This window comes from the organism of the source record quoted next, unplaced genomic scaffold, assembly GCF_019419815.1.
Source record: "Pyrus x bretschneideri cultivar Hongxiangsu unplaced genomic scaffold, Pyrus_bretschneideri_v1 Contig4, whole genome shotgun sequence".
NCBI classification, from domain to species: Eukaryota; Viridiplantae; Streptophyta; class Magnoliopsida; order Rosales; family Rosaceae; genus Pyrus; species Pyrus x bretschneideri.
This window is the reverse complement of record NW_025999723.1, coordinates 12,079,057-12,096,414: the sequence shown is the minus strand read 5'-3', so window position 1 is coordinate 12,096,414 and position 17,358 is coordinate 12,079,057. Positions and strand designations below refer to the sequence as shown.

Genomic DNA, 17,358 nt, shown 5'->3' with positions numbered 1-17,358 from the left:
AACCTAAAGTCGTGCGCCCCATTAATAGAGAGAAAGAACCTTTCCCTTCCAAGCTCATACAAGAAAATGAGAAAGAAAACAGGGAAGAGCATTTCCAAAGATGGAGACTATGGAACCTGGTGCTCGAAAAAGACGTCCTGGGCAGTGTGCTCCACCCGAGGTTAGTAACTCTCTTCAATGTTATACGAAAAAGGAACCTATAACTACAACCAATAAAAGGAAAAGAAAGACTTAGCAAAAGGAGGAGTAAGAGAGGAAACCAATGGATTCCCAAGCTAGAACTTGAAGGGATCTCTATAAATTGGAGAAATCAGTGTGATGAAAAGAGACAATAATGAGGGAAATGAGGGGAACTAAGACAAGATCGCACCAAGAACTAAAGTGCAAGAAACCCTAGTTCTCGAAGGATAAGCTTTCCTTATGTTCTGAGGATTTCCTTAAGCTTCACTTAAGCTTCCTTAGTCACTGCAAAGACTACTGGAATAGTTATTCTTAAACCCTACAAGCAAGCACAACTTCTATCTCATTTGCTAAAACAATTAACTTTTAGCTTCCATGTCATCATTCACTTAGGAAAGTTACAATTTATGGTAATCATTCATTCATTGTTAAATCAGAGCCATCGATTCAACTGGAATACTTCTTAAGATGTGCTAATTCTTTTGAAGTATTTCAGAATTTGGTACCAAAAACAAACTAGAGAGCTGAGAGTTTTCATCTGTGCCCAAATCCAACTTCATCAAAAGGTCTCCAACACAAGTCATCAAATTATTTTCGTTTTTTACCACCAGAATATTCTACCAAAAAAAATACAAAATAATGCTTATTAGGAGATTTGAACATAAAACCTCCCAAGTAACATAATGCTTTTGTTTTATAATATTTATATTATCACTATTTATTGAGAATGATAGATGACTTCAAGTCATTGTTCAACATCGACATCAAAATAAAAGCATTAATTGTGTTTTTTTATTTTCAATCCTACTTGTTTTGAAAGTTGTTGACTTTATGGAGCTTTTGAAAAAAAAAAAAAAAAAAAAGGGATTTTTATTGCAAATAGCCTATTGAGATTGATCCAAGGCATCATGGTCTCTTAATTTAAAAGTCAATTTATGTTGGCCGTGTTATTGACCCAATGCATCATTTTGGTTTCTCATTTTCAAAATCAATCAATGTTGTTTCTGAGATTTGATCGAGAACACCAATATTGTACATGTTGTTTAATTCCGTTTAATTTATCCAATGCATCATTTTGGTTTTTCACTTTCAAAATCAATCAATGTTGTTCTTAAGATTTGATCGAGAACACCAATATTGTACCTGCAGTTTAATTCCGTTTAATTTTTTGTTAGTGTGCTATTATGACATATGAACACATCAATTGAAGTCTAGATGTGAAGAGCTGCTGCCCAATTAATGACGTGTGCGGTGGATGATGGTCTGTGACCGTCCATCCGTCAGCGCTCATACCCGCGAAAAATAACTTTTAGTGTTAGAGCTGAAATAACCGTATCTTGGATCCGTAAAACCTGGTCACAGTTCTCTCCCCGCCACTCCACCTGTTTGGTTCCCGGAAAACTCCGGAAAATGAAAAGGAAAATCGCCTTACACCGCCACTCCACTGCCCTTGAGAAGTTCCCTACAGAGTAACAGTGGTGGCTGCCGATTCCGCACAATTCGAAAATGGCACAATTCTCGGCTCCTCAAGTATCCAGTACGCTGAGGGCGCCGCGCAGGCCAGTTGCTTGTTGCAAGGCGACGACAATGGCTTGGTTTTCGTCCTGCACACAGACTGCGGTAGCATCCCTTAAGATCACTCCGGGGTTTCGGGGCTTGCCGGAGCTCAATTCCTGTCGTTTGAGAGTATTGGGGAGTGATCGGTCTCGGAGTTTCGCCATGGCAAGAGACAGTGCTGAGGGGACTGCGGTGGGTGATCCTGTGGAAAATGCTGGCCGCAATCAGGTGAGTATATGATTAGTCTGTTTAAACTTTCATTTTTCAAATTTAATTGGGGTGCTTTGTTTGGAAGAATTGTGTTGACGCAGTGATTAAGGTGAAATTTGGAAACTTTTTCTGGTTTTGATGATAGGCTGAAGATTCTTCAACTGAAAAGTTTGAGGAGCGTGATTTTACTGGCACGCCGTATGTTCCTGTGTATGTGATGTTACCGGTGAGTTTCTGAAGCACTCACTTCTACTATGTGTATAGATGAAATTTGCTATTGTGAACTGTAAGTTGTAAATATTCAATCAATAAAATTGATCAAGTGAAATCATATATGAAAATGTGATCCTAATTAAACATATCGCTCTATAAAAGACTGTCCAGCGACATAAAATGGTATGTTTGTATTTGGTTTCTAATCATTGTCTTGTCAAATTGTTAGATTTTTAATTGATATTGTCAATTAAGTGATATCATGTTTCAATGTGTGAATGTGCCAGATTAACAATTTAGAAATTATACATATCTTTGTTGGGTTTGAACCGTTCAAATCACAATGAGACTTGTGAACAAAAATTGCTGTTCAAGTTTTTGTTTTTATTTTTCTTCATGTTGAAGCTATCTTTTTGTACAAGTCAAGGCTAATTGTAGTTGTTCTGTGTTTCACATTGGGGGAAACTGTCAGTTGGGTGTGATCAATATGAATGTTGAGCTAGTTGAGCCACAAGCTCTGCGAAATCAACTACAAGTGTTGAAGTCGGTTGGTGTTGATGGTGTTATGGTTGATTGCTGGTGGGGAATAGTAGAGGCGCACAATCCACAGCAATATAATTGGAATGGCTACAAGAGACTTTTTCAGATTGTGCGTGATCTTAACCTTAAGCTACAGGTGAGTAGTATATGCTTATAATAGAATTTCTTTTTTTCGCTTTGGGTGTGTGTTGTAATATTTCTTTTCTTTTTGTATTCTGTTTCTTGTTTCCCTTCAGTATCTTGTGCACTCTTTAAATAAAATTATGAGAGTGCAGTTCTTACCTAAGTTAACCTGCACCAATCTCCGAATTTAGTTATGTCATAGAGAACTGATACTTTTAAGCTTCCTCATACACTGAGATGGTTCTGGAAGTATCATATTTGCCTCTGACATGATGCACTTTAGTTGCTTTTGGACATAAATCTGTTATTTAAATAGGTTACACCGTATGAGTTTGTGAAGTTAACTTAAATGAATCACTGTAAACGCTAAACATATATTCCTTACATGGTTAAAAAATTTCTTCCCTTGGCTTGGAAACTTCTTTGACTTTAGTTGATACATGATGTAGAATTGTAGATATGGTTTATTTAGAGTTATAGATGTAAACAAAATAGAGACTTTTGTCGGCAGTGGATCACTCAGATAAATGCAGTAATTCACGAGAATAAAGTATACTTTAGTTGATAAAAAAAGAAAGTATACAATAGGTCATTTATACACAATCTGTACAAGAGACAGTTGCTTATTAATAAAATCTGTCAGTCGAGATACTTATTTTGAAACAGTTGAAAAGGCTTTGATTTATACAGATAATTCAATCAGGGTGATTTGTACTAAGCTATCCCTTTTTAATGAGTTGTCATTAGTAAATGGGACTATTGTCTTAGGTAAGTGGCATAATAGTCTTGAGTGGATTCTGAAAGCTAATATACTGATAACGTTTCTGTTGTTATATTAGTTTGTGAGACTGCCTATCATTAAAATCTCATTTCAAATAGGATATGGATTTTCTACCATATGTTTTGTTATACTCTATATTGCTGTAGGTCGTGATGTCATTCCATGAATGTGGAGGCAATGTCGGGGATGATGTATATATCCCACTTCCTCACTGGGTGACAGAAATTGGCCAAAAGAATCCTGATATATATTTTACAAATAAAGAAGGGAAACGCAATGCTGAATGTCTCACATGGGGAATTGATAAGGAGCGAGTTTTAAGAGGCCGCACTGCTGTTGAGGTATAGTATTCTGGAATTACTTAGTTATGCTGGTCTTTTATTTCTAGGGTTTGCCATTGCTCCATTCCTCCTATATTTGTCTTCTTTTACATGTTCCACTCATGTTTTAGAAAGAAACTTTGTTAAACCTTTTCCAGCTCCTATATTTGTATGCTATAAGAATCAAAGCTTATGAATTCTTCAGACATACTGCTTGATGCTGAGAATTTCTATTCTGTTTATTTATAATGAAACCAAATGCAGGTTTACTTCGACTACATGAGGAGCTTCAGAGTTGAATTTAATGAATTTTTTGAGGAGGGAATAATATCAGAAATTGAAGTTGGATTAGGTCCGTGTGGAGAGCTACGGTATCCTTCTTATCCTGAACAGCATGGTTGGAAATATCCTGGTATTGGTGAATTCCAGGTACCTTGGTGATAATTCTTTTCATTACTGGGCGATTAATAAGGTGGTGGCATGCATGATAGCTAGGGACTGACAGTTATTTCTGAACTTTAAGTTAATAGCCCTTCATTCATCTATGGTTATGACCTTAAGCCAGTAGTTCATTTGATTTTTTACTTCTTTCTGACCTTTGAAAAAATCCTTTGATTCAACCTGGTTTGGTGCAGTGTTATGACCGATACTTGATGAAGGATCTGGCGCAGGCTGCAGAAGCAAGGGGCCACTCCTTTTGGGCCAGAGCACCAGATAATGCAGGTTCTTATAGTTCCCAACCACATGAGACAGGGTTTTTCCGTGACGGAGGTGATTATGATAGCTACTATGGCAGATTCTTCCTCAATTGGTACTCCCGTGTTTTGATTGATCATGGTGATCGTGTACTTGCTCTGGCCAATTTAGCTTTCGAAGGCACACACATTGCTACAAAGGTGAGTCGCTTTCTTCAGTTCTTGCTTCTTGGACATTAGTTCTTCACAGGTTTTCGTTTTGTGGAGTTTCTTTATATGATTTATGAGCAGGTATCAGGTATCCACTGGTGGTACAAGACTGCCAGCCATCCTGCTGAATTAACTGCTGGATTTTACAATTCCTGCAATCGTGATGGGTACGTGCCAATATCAGAAATGTTAAAAAAGCATGAGGCTGCCCTGAATTTCACATGTGTTGAAATGCGCACATCAGACCAGCATCAGGGCTTTCCGGAAGCACTGGCAGACCCCGAGGGATTGGTTTGGCAGGTAGCAAGCACAGAAACCCATGTAATTACTTCCTGGATTATAAGTGTACGTAAATTAAGAAATAAATACAAACCACCAACATTTGGAAAAGCGTGTGGCTGGATGGGATGAAATTTGAAAAGCATCATTTTGAATTTGGAGTGAATATGCCTTTTTTTTTTCTTGGGAAGGGGGGCACCTTTAGTATCTGAGTTAGTTGTTATTTTGTGAATAATTTATCTGCTCAAATTCATTTTTCTCCATCTGTCAAACAAATGTTTCAAAATTTCTAACTACATGGGCAAGCAACCATGTGAAATGTTAATAAATCCTCCATGTCAATCTGCGTTGAATACTTAATCAAAATGTTATTTGTAAAGCATTTTCTTCGTTTTTATAATGATTTTGGAGTTGACATTGGTTTGCAGGTGCTAAATGCTGCATGGGATGCTGACATTCCAGTCGCTAGTGAGAATGCTCTTACATGCTTTGATAGAGAAGGCTACAACAAGATATTAGAAAATGCTAAGCCCAGGAATGATCCAGATGGCAGACATTTATCAGCATTTACCTACCTCAGATTAAGCCCAGTTCTCATTGAGAGGCATAACTTAATGGAGTTCGAACGGTTTGTCAAGAGAATGCATGGTAAGAGTTGTAAGACAACACGATTCTCTTCTCCTACATTTCTACACACTCTAGCATGAGCACACATATGCACAGACTTGCATATATTTCATTTTATAACGAGAAGAATGATTTATACAATGCACTGTATGGGACGTCCTCTTGCACGCTCAGAAGTGTTTTTTCTCTTATTATGTTGTGTTGTTTGGTTACACCCTTTGAATAAGAACCCTGCATAAGCCAAAATCAGGGTTCTCTGATAAGCTCTAAATTCAAGCCTTCTCTCTAAAACTTGAGCTTATATAAGAAGCTGAAATCCAGTTAATGAAATAATGTAGAGGGTCGAACGTACATTCTTAGACTCATGTATATGTGTGTGTGTGTGTGTATGTGCAAGCATGTAACTTCTTCTAGCCGCAGGATCAACATTTATTATACAAAGGGTCATTTGGTAGAAGCTCTTCATTTACACATTTCTTCTCATCAAAGCTGCTTCAAACTGACCCTACACTCATATTTACTCAATTTCTTACACTCAAAGACATGGGGAACACCGCTATACAGTTTTGTAATGTATCTCACATATACACCATGTGAGCGGTGTATGACAAACCGCATGAATAGCCATGTCAGGAAAAATAATTTGAAGATTTGCGTTAAAATTCTTTTTTAAGCATGCAGACGATGAAGTTGAGTTTTGCTTTCTATATAATAGTGTACCTAATTCCCCGTACTGTGTTCTTTAAACAAGACTTTCACTCTGCAAGTCACCGTGTACAGCATGTAGAAAGAAAATTAAAGCATATTCTTTTGTCCTACACATCTCTCAATTGTTACTGCATTTTTTTTTTTGTCGGATACATTACCACATATAGAATCTGTATCATATCCCTGCTGCTATGATCTGTACATACACTTGCTATTATGAGACGACAATATGTCTCACATGGTGTAGTGCTTTCCTTGTTTTTTCTGTTGGGCTGGTGACCAGGCCCTGGTCTCACATCTAACACTTGAAAACGCAGGAGAAGCCACTCCTGATGTTTAGATCAACTCAAATAGACAGCACACCGGTTTCAGGGGACGGACGCGGGCCTTGCTGCTTCGGAGAGAGAGTAATAAAATCTTCAGATTCGTCTGTATGTGCAAATCGACAGTATTTAATACTGTGTTATAGGAGTAAAACAAAATATAATAGCATTCTACAGGTTTGGTGTATTAACTGATAAAACTGTGGTTACAAACTTGTTACCTATGATGGTAATTTATAAGATATTTCCATTCCAAATCTCACAAATGCATACTCATGTCATGAGCCCTGTTTTTAGCTTGAAGTTACTAAAAGAGTCGAGAAAGGAAACAAACAACACCCCACTTGCAAGTGATTCCAGATCAGCTCAGCTACGATAGTTGTTTGTGTGGTTGCAAACGTTGACGGGGGCTAAATTGCACAAATCATTAGTGTGCGAAGCGTGTTATATGTCAATGTTACTCGTGTCCACGGGTGACATTGATATATGACTCGCACCGCACGAATGATTTGTGCAATTTGAACAATTTTCAATTGGAGATGGCGACGATTGATTGTATTGGTATTGTATGATCAATAATGTTTTTAATGCAATTAATAGTTAACATGATGGATAACATTGTAGAAATCTCATGATTAACTACTTAATGATTGTTAGTTTTAATCAAACCTCGCAAAGGGGTCATGTTTGCCTGTTGTTTTTGTGTCAAATTCGTTATCTTAACAGATCGTGTCGTGTCAAACTTATTATCTGAATGGATTTTAAACTTCAAACCGAACCCTGACTCAACCTGTTTTACCTTGTTTTTCCCAAGTTGTAACTCATCATCTTCAATGTTGCCTATTTTGTCTTTATGGGGTATCTCACCGTTTTCTATTGGGGCTCCATCCTTTATTCCAATCCTTAGGAAGTTGTCGATGGATGGGTGGCTTAAGGTTAGTATTGGTAGATCTTGTGCCAACGAACATGCTGGTTTTGGGGGGATCCTGTCGCTCTTCCAAGGGTGGGGTGCTTGGTGCTTTTGCTTCAAATACGAATTTTATAAGTTTAGTTGCTGCAGAAATTCTTGCCTTTATTGAGGTTGTGCATATAGCTTGGTCATAGAATGGAAGCATATATGGATTGAAACAAATTTTGTGTTGGTTATTCATTATCTTTTCAAGGTTCCTATGCTGTCCCTTAGTTCCTTATGATGGAATGGAAGAACTGTCTATGGTGACTTTGTCAAATGCGGTTTATATGTACATATATTTATTGAGAAAGAAATCAGGTTGCTGATTCTTTAGCTTTATTTAGGGTATTTAGTTATGCTTATCGCTAGTGGTTTACGGTTCTGGATTTTGTTGCCTTAGCCCATTCTCATGACATTTCATTTTGCGCCCTTATTATCTGTTTCGTTGATCATTTGGTCATGGCAAGTTTTGGCTTAGTCCACTCGCTTGTATATTTTCTTTTACATTCCTAATATTTCCTAATAAAAATGGCGGAGGAGGGAGGGGCGGGGGGTTTCTAGGTGTAATAGTCCTCATCCCTACGTGGGAGATAGGTACCTTCGCACACGGTCATTACTGAAGAGCTAATATCATCTAATCTTTCTTCATTAAACTTGTAAAAAAAACATCCGAATTTTGTAAGTTCCTTTTGATTCATCAATACAATTACAATCACTTCATTAAGTACTACATGAATTTTAATTAGATGAAAAATATGAATTTTAAGTAAAGCAAAACAAACATTAAGTATTTTCCTAAGCAAAAAAACCAAGGATAAACGAAACCCTAGCCGCTATCTCTTCTCTCCTTCCTCTTACCAAACCCTAAATCTAAGATCTCCATAGTAGCTGACACTGGCTTTAGCTTGGGGCCGGTAGCAGCCCCTTTCCCCATTTTTCTGCCCTTCCTCCTTCATTCTCTAATGGATTGCTACATATCTATTTTTTTCTTAATATTTTTGTCAACAGGTGCCTCATTCATGAGGTTATTTGCATCTCTCTTAGTTAGTCCTTTAATTTTATGTTGGTCGTTATCGACTCTTTATGAGTCTACTTTTTTATAATCAGTATCTTTGTAGATGTTGTTGTACACAAAATTCAGGTATGGATGCTAGTTGGTTCGTTGTCAATTTCTCTTTGGAGTCAACACTACTCATTATCGAAGAGTATCATCTTGTTCATATTCAAGGTTTCATGCGTAGAAGTTCTCAGAAGCGAATTCACGGAGTGATTAACCTTTTCATTAGAAAAGGAGTTTCTTTAGTTTGGAGTACCATCTCAATCCTCCATGTTTGGGTGTGGATGATTTCAAAATCTGAATGTGTTCCTTTGCTTATTCTTTAGCATATCTCGCCCTCAAATCCACCGTTATGATGGCAACTAGTTTGGCCAAGTTGGCCTTTGATTTTTGGTTAAACTTTCTTTGTATTGAGGACCACTTGAATATTATCTTAAATGCTCTCTTTGATATTTGTTTCAAGTTTTAATATTGTAATAAACTGCTACCGTTTCATCTAAAAAAATCAAAACAAAGCGTAATACTGAGATGAATCATTGAAGTGGACGTGGATGTTGGGTACTCAACAGTCAAAGGAAAGCAGCCCAATAATGAAAACTCTCATATCGGTTGCTATCCAAAATTTTGGAATTTTGTGTTATCTGAATGATTATTCTTCTTTTGTTAAATTTCTAAGGAAAATGAGAATGGTTTGTAAAAGTTTTACAAATGAAATTTCAACTATCTGGAAAGTGATTGTGATTTTCACATTATTTTTCTTTTTTTTTCATATACTCGTGTTTATTTCTAGTCATTTAAATTGAATAAATTCAAGAGAGTAAAAAAATAACACTAAATATAAGCTAAAAGAGGAGAAAAAGAACATGCGAAAATCAGTTTTATTTTCTTATAAAAATCAACAATTGATGCATAATAGGAACAAACAATGACCTTAGAGCAAGTGACCATTTACCACAGTGGTAGAAAGGTATTGAACCCTTACTTGACGATGTGAGTTCAAATCATGTTGATTATTAATCTAATATCTAATATAACAAAATCTACCGTTTGACAATTTATAAAAATAAAAAAAAAATAAAATAAAATAAAATAAAACGGACCTTGAAGGGAGACATTCATTAGAAGCCAAAAATTTAGAAAAAGTAGTGAATCAGATTGCTTTTAATAATAACAGGCATTAAGCAATTATCACATTGCATAAAGTAGCGGTTCGGATGGTAGAACCATAGAAGCAATTGCTGAATTAGTGTAAATATTTCTATATGTATACACACCAATGTACGTAACTATAATCCTTTCAGGTAATAATTTGCGAATTTCTTTCGCGCATTTTTTGTAATGCTCATGTATTGCATTTTAATCTCTTATATCTAATTTTTTGTGATTTATTTCTTCATCATTATGCCTAAATCTTTTTTGAAAGTTCTTCACCCAAATATACCCTACAAGAATTTGTCTCCATTTCATGTTGAAAAGTTGTTGTGGTTTTATCCAGTTAATTAAAACATGTTGAGAGTTTAAATTATGTAACTCTTTTGGATGTTTTAAGAGAGAGTATATGTCACTTGTCTTGCCAAAAAAAAAAAAATTTAAATTAAAACGACGTCGTCCTGGGGCAAATCATTTGAAAAAAAAAAAAAAAAAAAAGATAGCCAAAACGACGTCATTTTTTAGCCAAGTCTTAAGAAAAAAAAAATAAGCATTTTATCTTCTTCACGGCCGTCTTCTTCGTGAAGGTGCCGCTACTGAAACTTAAGAAAAACCAGAAGGCAGTCGCTGCAATGAGCCCAGCCTTCGACTTCGAGGTCCCTAACAAATTTCAAGTAAGTTTTCGGCTACCTCAGCATGCCTTGGGCGTGCCTCGGTGCCCCGAAAATCCTAGGCGAGTTTTTCGCCAACTCCCACAAAACAAAGGCGGCAAGCCACCTGCCCAACCTCCAAGGTCACATAGGCGCGCCCCGAAGTGACTATTTTAAAATACTGATTAAGAGTGAAATTGAATGTGTTCACTTGTATAAAGCTAGTATAACATACTTTTATTGCTGGTTTTAAGCAATTATCATGGGCAAATTAATGACAATCTGATATTGTATCTTACAGGCAACATATGGAAATTATTGGCTACAATGGAATCCTAGGTTCTTTGTTTCTTGTTCTACTAGCAATTGCAAGGTATAAGGCACTGATAGAAAGCAAAAAGAGAATGGATTAACAAAGACTTAGAAACCAATGTGAACATGTGTTTGCCTAAGTTTGTAAACAAAAATAAGATATAAATGAAAGCAGAAATTGAGTGTAATCACTTCATGATTGAGTCAAGACTACAAACATTTATAAAAGAGATTTTTGGGCTGAAAAGCGGATTTACATTGCAGAAAATGAAACATAAATAAACTTCGAAATGTAAAAAAACAAGAAAAAGTCAAGAAAGATTCATAATGATGATCATTCTAGCATTTCATAATCTACAACTAATAATCCATCCTAAAATGTCATATAACGAAGGATAAATGCTAATAATCCTAAAACTTAATGTTCAACGGCTTATTATGTGATTATATCTTTCATTTTAAAACGTCATATCAATTGATAAACATAATTGTTATCAGCACTTGAAAATATTCAATTTTCTCTCTTTTCTAAATTATTTTCAAAAGTAACCATCGTCCATCCTCAAACATCATAATCATCTAATAATATCATGATCAACAAATAACAATCATTCACGTAAACAGCTCAGAGTCATTACCATTCACTTTGACAACGGTCCTGCAAGTTGCAACTTCACGTGATTCCTCTTCCACACATCAGGACACACCCAAATCTCGTGTCCTTGACGTCCCCACAGCCCACGCTCTCGGCACGTGCGACACGTGTCACGCCTCACGCCCAAACCGTGAAACGCACCCGTTCTCCGCATGCTTACACCCACGCACGCCTCGTTCGTGCCAGAAAATCCCCCAAACACGCTCGCACCTCGCACGCGTGAGAATCCCCTGAGCGCCCCCATCCTCGCATGCTCGCACGCTTCCCCCTTCCCAACCCTCTCCCGCCCGACCCGACCCGCCCATCTCTGACCCCCTCCGCCTTCCTCTTCGGAGCCCTGGCCTACTCCTCGTGAGACGACGCCGTACTATACATTTCCGGTCGCCGGAAAATTCGAGCACGGAACCCGGTGAAGCAGCTAGGGCTTCTGAAAGGCGGAAGAGAAGATGGATCGGGTAGAAAAGTTGGATTGGGGGCTCTGAGTGAAGACGAGGAGGTCGAATTCGAGGAGGAAATGGAGAATTCCGGCCAATGTGGAGTCAATTTTGCTATAATTCGGTCGTCCCAGCTGGTTTTAGAAGGTAACTCAGTTCACAATTTGGAAAAGTTTTGCTTTTTGGTCATATTTTGATTCTGAGAAAGTTTTTTATGAGAAAATTTAAAAGCTTTCTTGTTTGTGACTTGTGTGGAAAGTAATAGAGAATAAGCGCCTTGTTTGGCAGCTGAGAAAATTTGAGTCAACTGATTAGAGCCAAATAGGTGTAAACAAGTCAATTTAGTAGGTTCCGTGCCTCTGTAATTTTAAAATATAGTTGATTTATTAACGTGAGCTATGGCTAAATCTAATCCTTCAGGTGGTTATGTGGCGAATTAAGCAGTGATGGTTTCCACATTCACGGTAGAAGGATCAAGAATCTAGGATAATCAGGGGGTTTAAAGTGTAGGATAAACGGAATAACGAGATTATGGCGTCGGGTCTTCAGAAGTTAATCACAAGTGAAGAAGATGATGACGAAGAAATGGAGATGGACGTGAAAGAAGAGGACGATGGCGATGAAGAAGATGATGAAGATGGAGAGAAGCATGTTGATGCCACCCAAATGATGGTGGGCGTTGATGGGGAAATGCCAACAAGAAGTAATAATAATAACCGTTTTCAACAGCACCATCAATTTCAAGAACAAGTGGGGACTCCAGGAGGGGGAGGAGCTAGGAGGTGTAGACCGATAGAAGAGAAGGAGAGAACTAAGTTGAGAGAACGGCAGCGCAGGGCCATCACTGCAAGGATCTTAGCAGGGTTGCGGAGGCATGGAAATTATAATCTTAGAGTTAGGGCTGATATCAATGATGTAATTGCAGCTTTGGCTAGGGAAGCTGGCTGGGTTGTTCTTCCAGATGGAACAACGTTTCCTTCAAAATCTCAGGTACTTCTCTCTCAAGCAAGAAGCTTTTTTCTTTTTTCTTTTTCCCTATTTTGAAGAATTTAGCTTCCTTTTTTTTTATTTTTTTTATTTATGACCATGACTGCATATTATGTTTAAAATTGATCGTCTTCCTATAAAAGAAAAAAAATTGATCTTCATGTGGTTCATGCATTGGCTGATCTTAGATCATGAGTGCATGTTTGGTTTTGGCTTCCTTAATGAACCTGTGGATGACATTTAATGCATCTTATTATGATTCTCATTTCTAACAAATTTCAGAAAAACCCCAAATGGGAATCTTTCTATTGAACTTTTACAGGGTGCAAGGCTGGCTGGTGTCAATTCTGCGCCAGTGACATCATCCTCCCAAATGGTATCCCCACATACTCCTGCTTCCCTTAAAGGAGGTACTTCTAGCTATCAGAGCCCTGGGGAGCTTAATGCTTGTAACACCAAAGGTGTTTATTTGCCCAGTTTATCACCTTATGATCTCCCCTCAAGTGCTCGGTCCCAAAGTTCATCCCTTGTGGGGGAAGGAGCATGTCAAACAGAGAGTCATCCTCTTATAGGTGGCTCCATGGATAATATTGGTGACAAACAGGTACTATAATGAGAAATCTTACAGTCTATGACTCTATGCCTACCAAAATATAAAAAATAAAAAATTATTTTACCCCATAACATCATGCTTTGTGCATTCTGTCATGGCATCATGTGTGGACGTATTTGTTGAGACTTCAACTGTGGTATGGGTTTCTGGATATATCTCTTGGTATGCAGTTGTTGAATTCTCTTATATGGTCATTATTTGTACCATCTTGGTTAATTTTGTTATCACATATCATCAGGCGTTAAATAGCATAAATAACAGTAGCCTATGTTAGCAAATGTATGGAGGCATGACTCTGCATTATACTGTCTTCGTTTATGCTTATAACTGCATTGCAATTTACTAGGACCCCATAAGTGGTGAAATTCTATTTCTCATATAGTTCATTTAATTTTTATTAATGTATACTTGAGTTAAGTAATAGCTTCCTAAGTTGGGCAGTGTCACATTCTTCAATGCACATTAATTATTTTTTTGTAGATTGTTGACATACCCCTGAAGTTACAAGAACGTGATTTCTCCAGCACCGCTAACATTCCAGTTTATATAATGCTACCAGTGAGTTCTGTAACTTTCCTAATATTCTTTTACTATGCAAGTTAAATTGTTGGTTTTCTGCTTTTCAATAGGTTTGCTTTTCTACTTTGTATCCTGCATTAGAGGTTGCCATGTCAAGGAGTTCGAGTTTTGCTTGACAGATACCGGTTGTTTTTAAGCTTAGTCTCTAATCTATATGCTCTTTATCATGTCTTTTATTTTGGTGGCAGCTAGGTGTCATTAATATGAAGTGTGAGCTGGTTGATCCAGATGGTCTATTAAAGCAGCTAAGGGTTTTGAAATCAGTGAATGTAGATGGGGTTATGGTTGATTGCTGGTGGGGAATAGTAGAAGGACATGCTCCACAGGAGTATAACTGGAATGGATACAGGAGGCTCTTTCAGATGGTGCGCGAGCTTAAGCTGAAGCTACAGGTCTGTTTTATATGAATACGCTTTTTCACTTGCAGAAGCTTTAACAACACAAGTGGTTAATTGTTTTGCCATCTTTGTGGTCATTTTTATCCTATTCCTTTCCATGGTTTTCCTGTAATGCTTGGCAAAGTTTTGTTTTGTCTTACAATGTGGGAACCAATTAACTCACTTCCCTTTCATGCTCTGAATTCACTCACTATTAACCATTGCTGAAAAAATCTGGAGATTATGATCATTTGGACATAGTTGCTTTTGTTAGTTCTTCCGAAATTTATTTGGGTCTGATGAGCAACTTCTATGTTAAGGTTGTGATGTCATTTCATGAATGTGGAGGCAATGTTGGTGATGATGTGTGTATTCCACTGCCTCATTGGGTGGCTGAAATTGGTAGAAGCAACCCTGACATATTTTTCACCGATAGAGAGGGAAGACGTAATCCTGAATGCCTTTCATGGGGAATTGACAAGGAACGAGTTCTAAGAGGCCGGACGGCTGTTGAGGTATTACAGTAACATATGATGAATGAGACCTTAGTCTTTCTGCTTGCAATAAAAATTGGTAGTGACTGTATTCTTTGTATGTCAAACCATTTACACCTATTGATCTAAAATCTTTTTTTTGTGTGGAGAATTTCAATTAATGGCCTGTACAGATGGCAGTTATTCTATAATATTGTACCATTTTTGAATGGTAGTCCTATATACTCAGTGTCAAAATGCTAATTTTTGCTGATATAGGTATACTTTGACTGCATGAGAAGCTTCCGTGTAGAGTTTGACGAGTACTTCAAAGATGGTAATATCTCCATGATTCAAATCGGACTAGGTCCGTGTGGGGAATTGCGATACCCATCTTGTCCTGTAAAGCATGGTTGGCGATATCCCGGTGTCGGTGAATTTCAGGTAACTTGTTGAATAATGTTTTATCTGTTTACAAGTGAATGGGTCTGTCTATTTCCTCAGCCTGAGCATTTAAAAAATTGCAGTGTTACGATCAGTATTTGCTGAAAAGTTTGAGGAAGGCAGCAGAAGCAAAGGGACACTCCTTCTGGGGTAGAGGTCCAGATAATGCAGGTTCTTATAATTCCCGGCCAAATGAAACCGGTTTCTTTTCCGAAGGCGGTGATTATGATGGCTACTATGGCAGGTTCTTCCTTAACTGGTACTCTCGAGTTTTAGTTGATCATGGTGATCGGGTGCTTTCTCTAGCCAAGTTAGCTTTCGACGGAACCTGCATTGCTGCAAAGGTGAGTCAGCTTCCATCATTTTGAACATAAATGAAAGATGAATGTTTTAAATCTGATATTTGAAAGAAGATTAAAACCATAGAAAAAATAATTAGGAACTTACCTTGCAAATGTGGCCAAAGGATTGAAATAATACCGAAGACAAAATTAACCATGTTGGATTCTAAGTTTAAAGTTTTAATCTAGAATGAAGACTGTTATGCATGCCTAATATTGTTGAGTGTTGAAAGTTTTGCAACCTTAGAAGTAATTTGGCTAGTTATGGATTGATCAGTCAGTTTGCTATATTTTAATTGTTAAGCAGCTATCAGGTCTTCACTGGTGGTACAAGACAGCTAGTCATGCCGCTGAATTGACTGCGGGCTTCTATAATTCATGCAATCGTGATGGTTATGCTCCAATCATGACGATGCTAAAGAAGCATGAAGCTACTGTAAAATTAGCGTGTACTGAATTGCACGTGTTAGACCAGCATGAGGAATTCCAAGAGGCACTGGGAGATTCTGAGGGTTTATTTTGGCAAGTAAGCATCAAATTTATCTGAAAAGTCATGGAGTGCCAAGCTTCAGCACTTTTCTTGATTAGAATCTGTCTGTTTTGGAAACTACTGGAATTTGTTGTGAAAGATATATCCTAAATTGAACAATATATGCATGTTCGCGGTGGAAGTCTTTGGCAATTAATACTATAAGCTACCATTTCAGGTGCTGAATGCTGCGTGGGATGTTTGCGTACCAGTTTCTAGTGAGAATGCTCTTGCTTGTCATGATCGTATCAGCTACAACAAGATATTGGATAATTCCAAGCCCTTGACTGATCCAGATGGAAGGCATTTGTCATCTTTTACCTACCTTAGGCTCAGTCCACTCCTAATGGAAAGACAAAACTTCATGGAATTTGAGAGATTCGTTAGGAGAATGCACGGTAAGGCACCTTTAGTTTTATTACATCTGATCAGTGCATTATTCTTGATTTTGTTTGATGCATTCTTGATCTAGTACTAGAATATGGGAACGTAAAATAACGATATATGCTCGTATAAAAGCTACTCCATATTGGAGAACATAAAAGAAAAAATGAAAAAGAATCAGAACCAGTTTACATAGCTGTCGCTGTCGATTTTCTGAAGACGGTTATGAGTTGTAACTTTGAATTTCACTGCAGGGGAAGCTGTTGTTGATCACCAAGTATATAGCAAGTAGAACGAAGTCTTGCCAGATAGTGTTTTATTTATCCTCTTGAAGGGAGAGGTTTGTTCGGTTAGTGTATTTTCTTCTTTTCTTAGAGAAAAAGAGGAAAATTTTCATAGCCCCAAAAATTGTTGTGCTCATTAATTTCCAGATGCGGGTATTAGTATTAGTATTAGTCAGTTACCTATACCAGTCGATATGACAGTGGCTAACGACGAGATTCAACTATTTTGTAATCGAACAGCGATCATGATTGATATGTAATAAGTAATTTAAATGTAAAATTCTTGTAGCTTTTAGAAAACATTGCTTGCGGAAGTACTTTTCTCCAAATTGCAGTTGCTTAACGTGTTCTTTTACCGCCATAAGCAGCTAC

The 17,358-nt window shown here is 37.5% G+C and overlaps 2 protein-coding genes across 3 annotated transcripts; both read left to right on the top strand.

Annotated features, from left to right (window-relative positions):
- The first annotated feature begins 1,572 nt into the window (after positions 1 to 1,572).
- Positions 1,573 to 7,023, top strand: LOC103932530 (beta-amylase 2, chloroplastic-like). 2 transcript variants are annotated; one of them, XM_048565794.1, is made up of 9 exons: positions 1,573 to 1,965; positions 2,093 to 2,173; positions 2,633 to 2,836; positions 3,751 to 3,945; positions 4,189 to 4,353; positions 4,560 to 4,820; positions 4,911 to 5,150; positions 5,537 to 5,756; positions 6,761 to 7,023. In XM_048565794.1, the coding sequence occupies exons 1-9, from the start codon at positions 1,687 to 1,689 to the stop codon at positions 6,781 to 6,783; spliced, it is 1,668 nt and encodes a 555-aa protein (XP_048421751.1). In that variant the 5' UTR covers positions 1,573 to 1,686; the 3' UTR covers positions 6,784 to 7,023. The 2 variants fall into 2 exon arrangements, with proteins under 2 accessions (XP_048421751.1, XP_048421753.1); XM_048565796.1 differs by having other exon boundaries at positions 1,574 to 1,965; positions 4,911 to 5,129.
- A 4,547-nt stretch (positions 7,024 to 11,570) lies between these two features.
- On the top strand, positions 11,571 to 17,286 carry LOC103932522 (beta-amylase 7). Its single transcript, XM_048565486.1, has 11 exons — positions 11,571 to 12,122; positions 12,396 to 12,965; positions 13,285 to 13,566; positions 14,056 to 14,133; positions 14,343 to 14,546; positions 14,852 to 15,046; positions 15,284 to 15,448; positions 15,532 to 15,792; positions 16,097 to 16,315; positions 16,497 to 16,716; positions 16,957 to 17,286. Exons 2-11 carry the CDS (start codon positions 12,507 to 12,509, stop codon positions 16,992 to 16,994), a joined length of 2,121 nt encoding a protein of 706 aa, XP_048421443.1. The 5' UTR covers positions 11,571 to 12,122; positions 12,396 to 12,506; the 3' UTR covers positions 16,995 to 17,286.
- Positions 17,287 to 17,358: the final 72 nt, after the last annotated feature.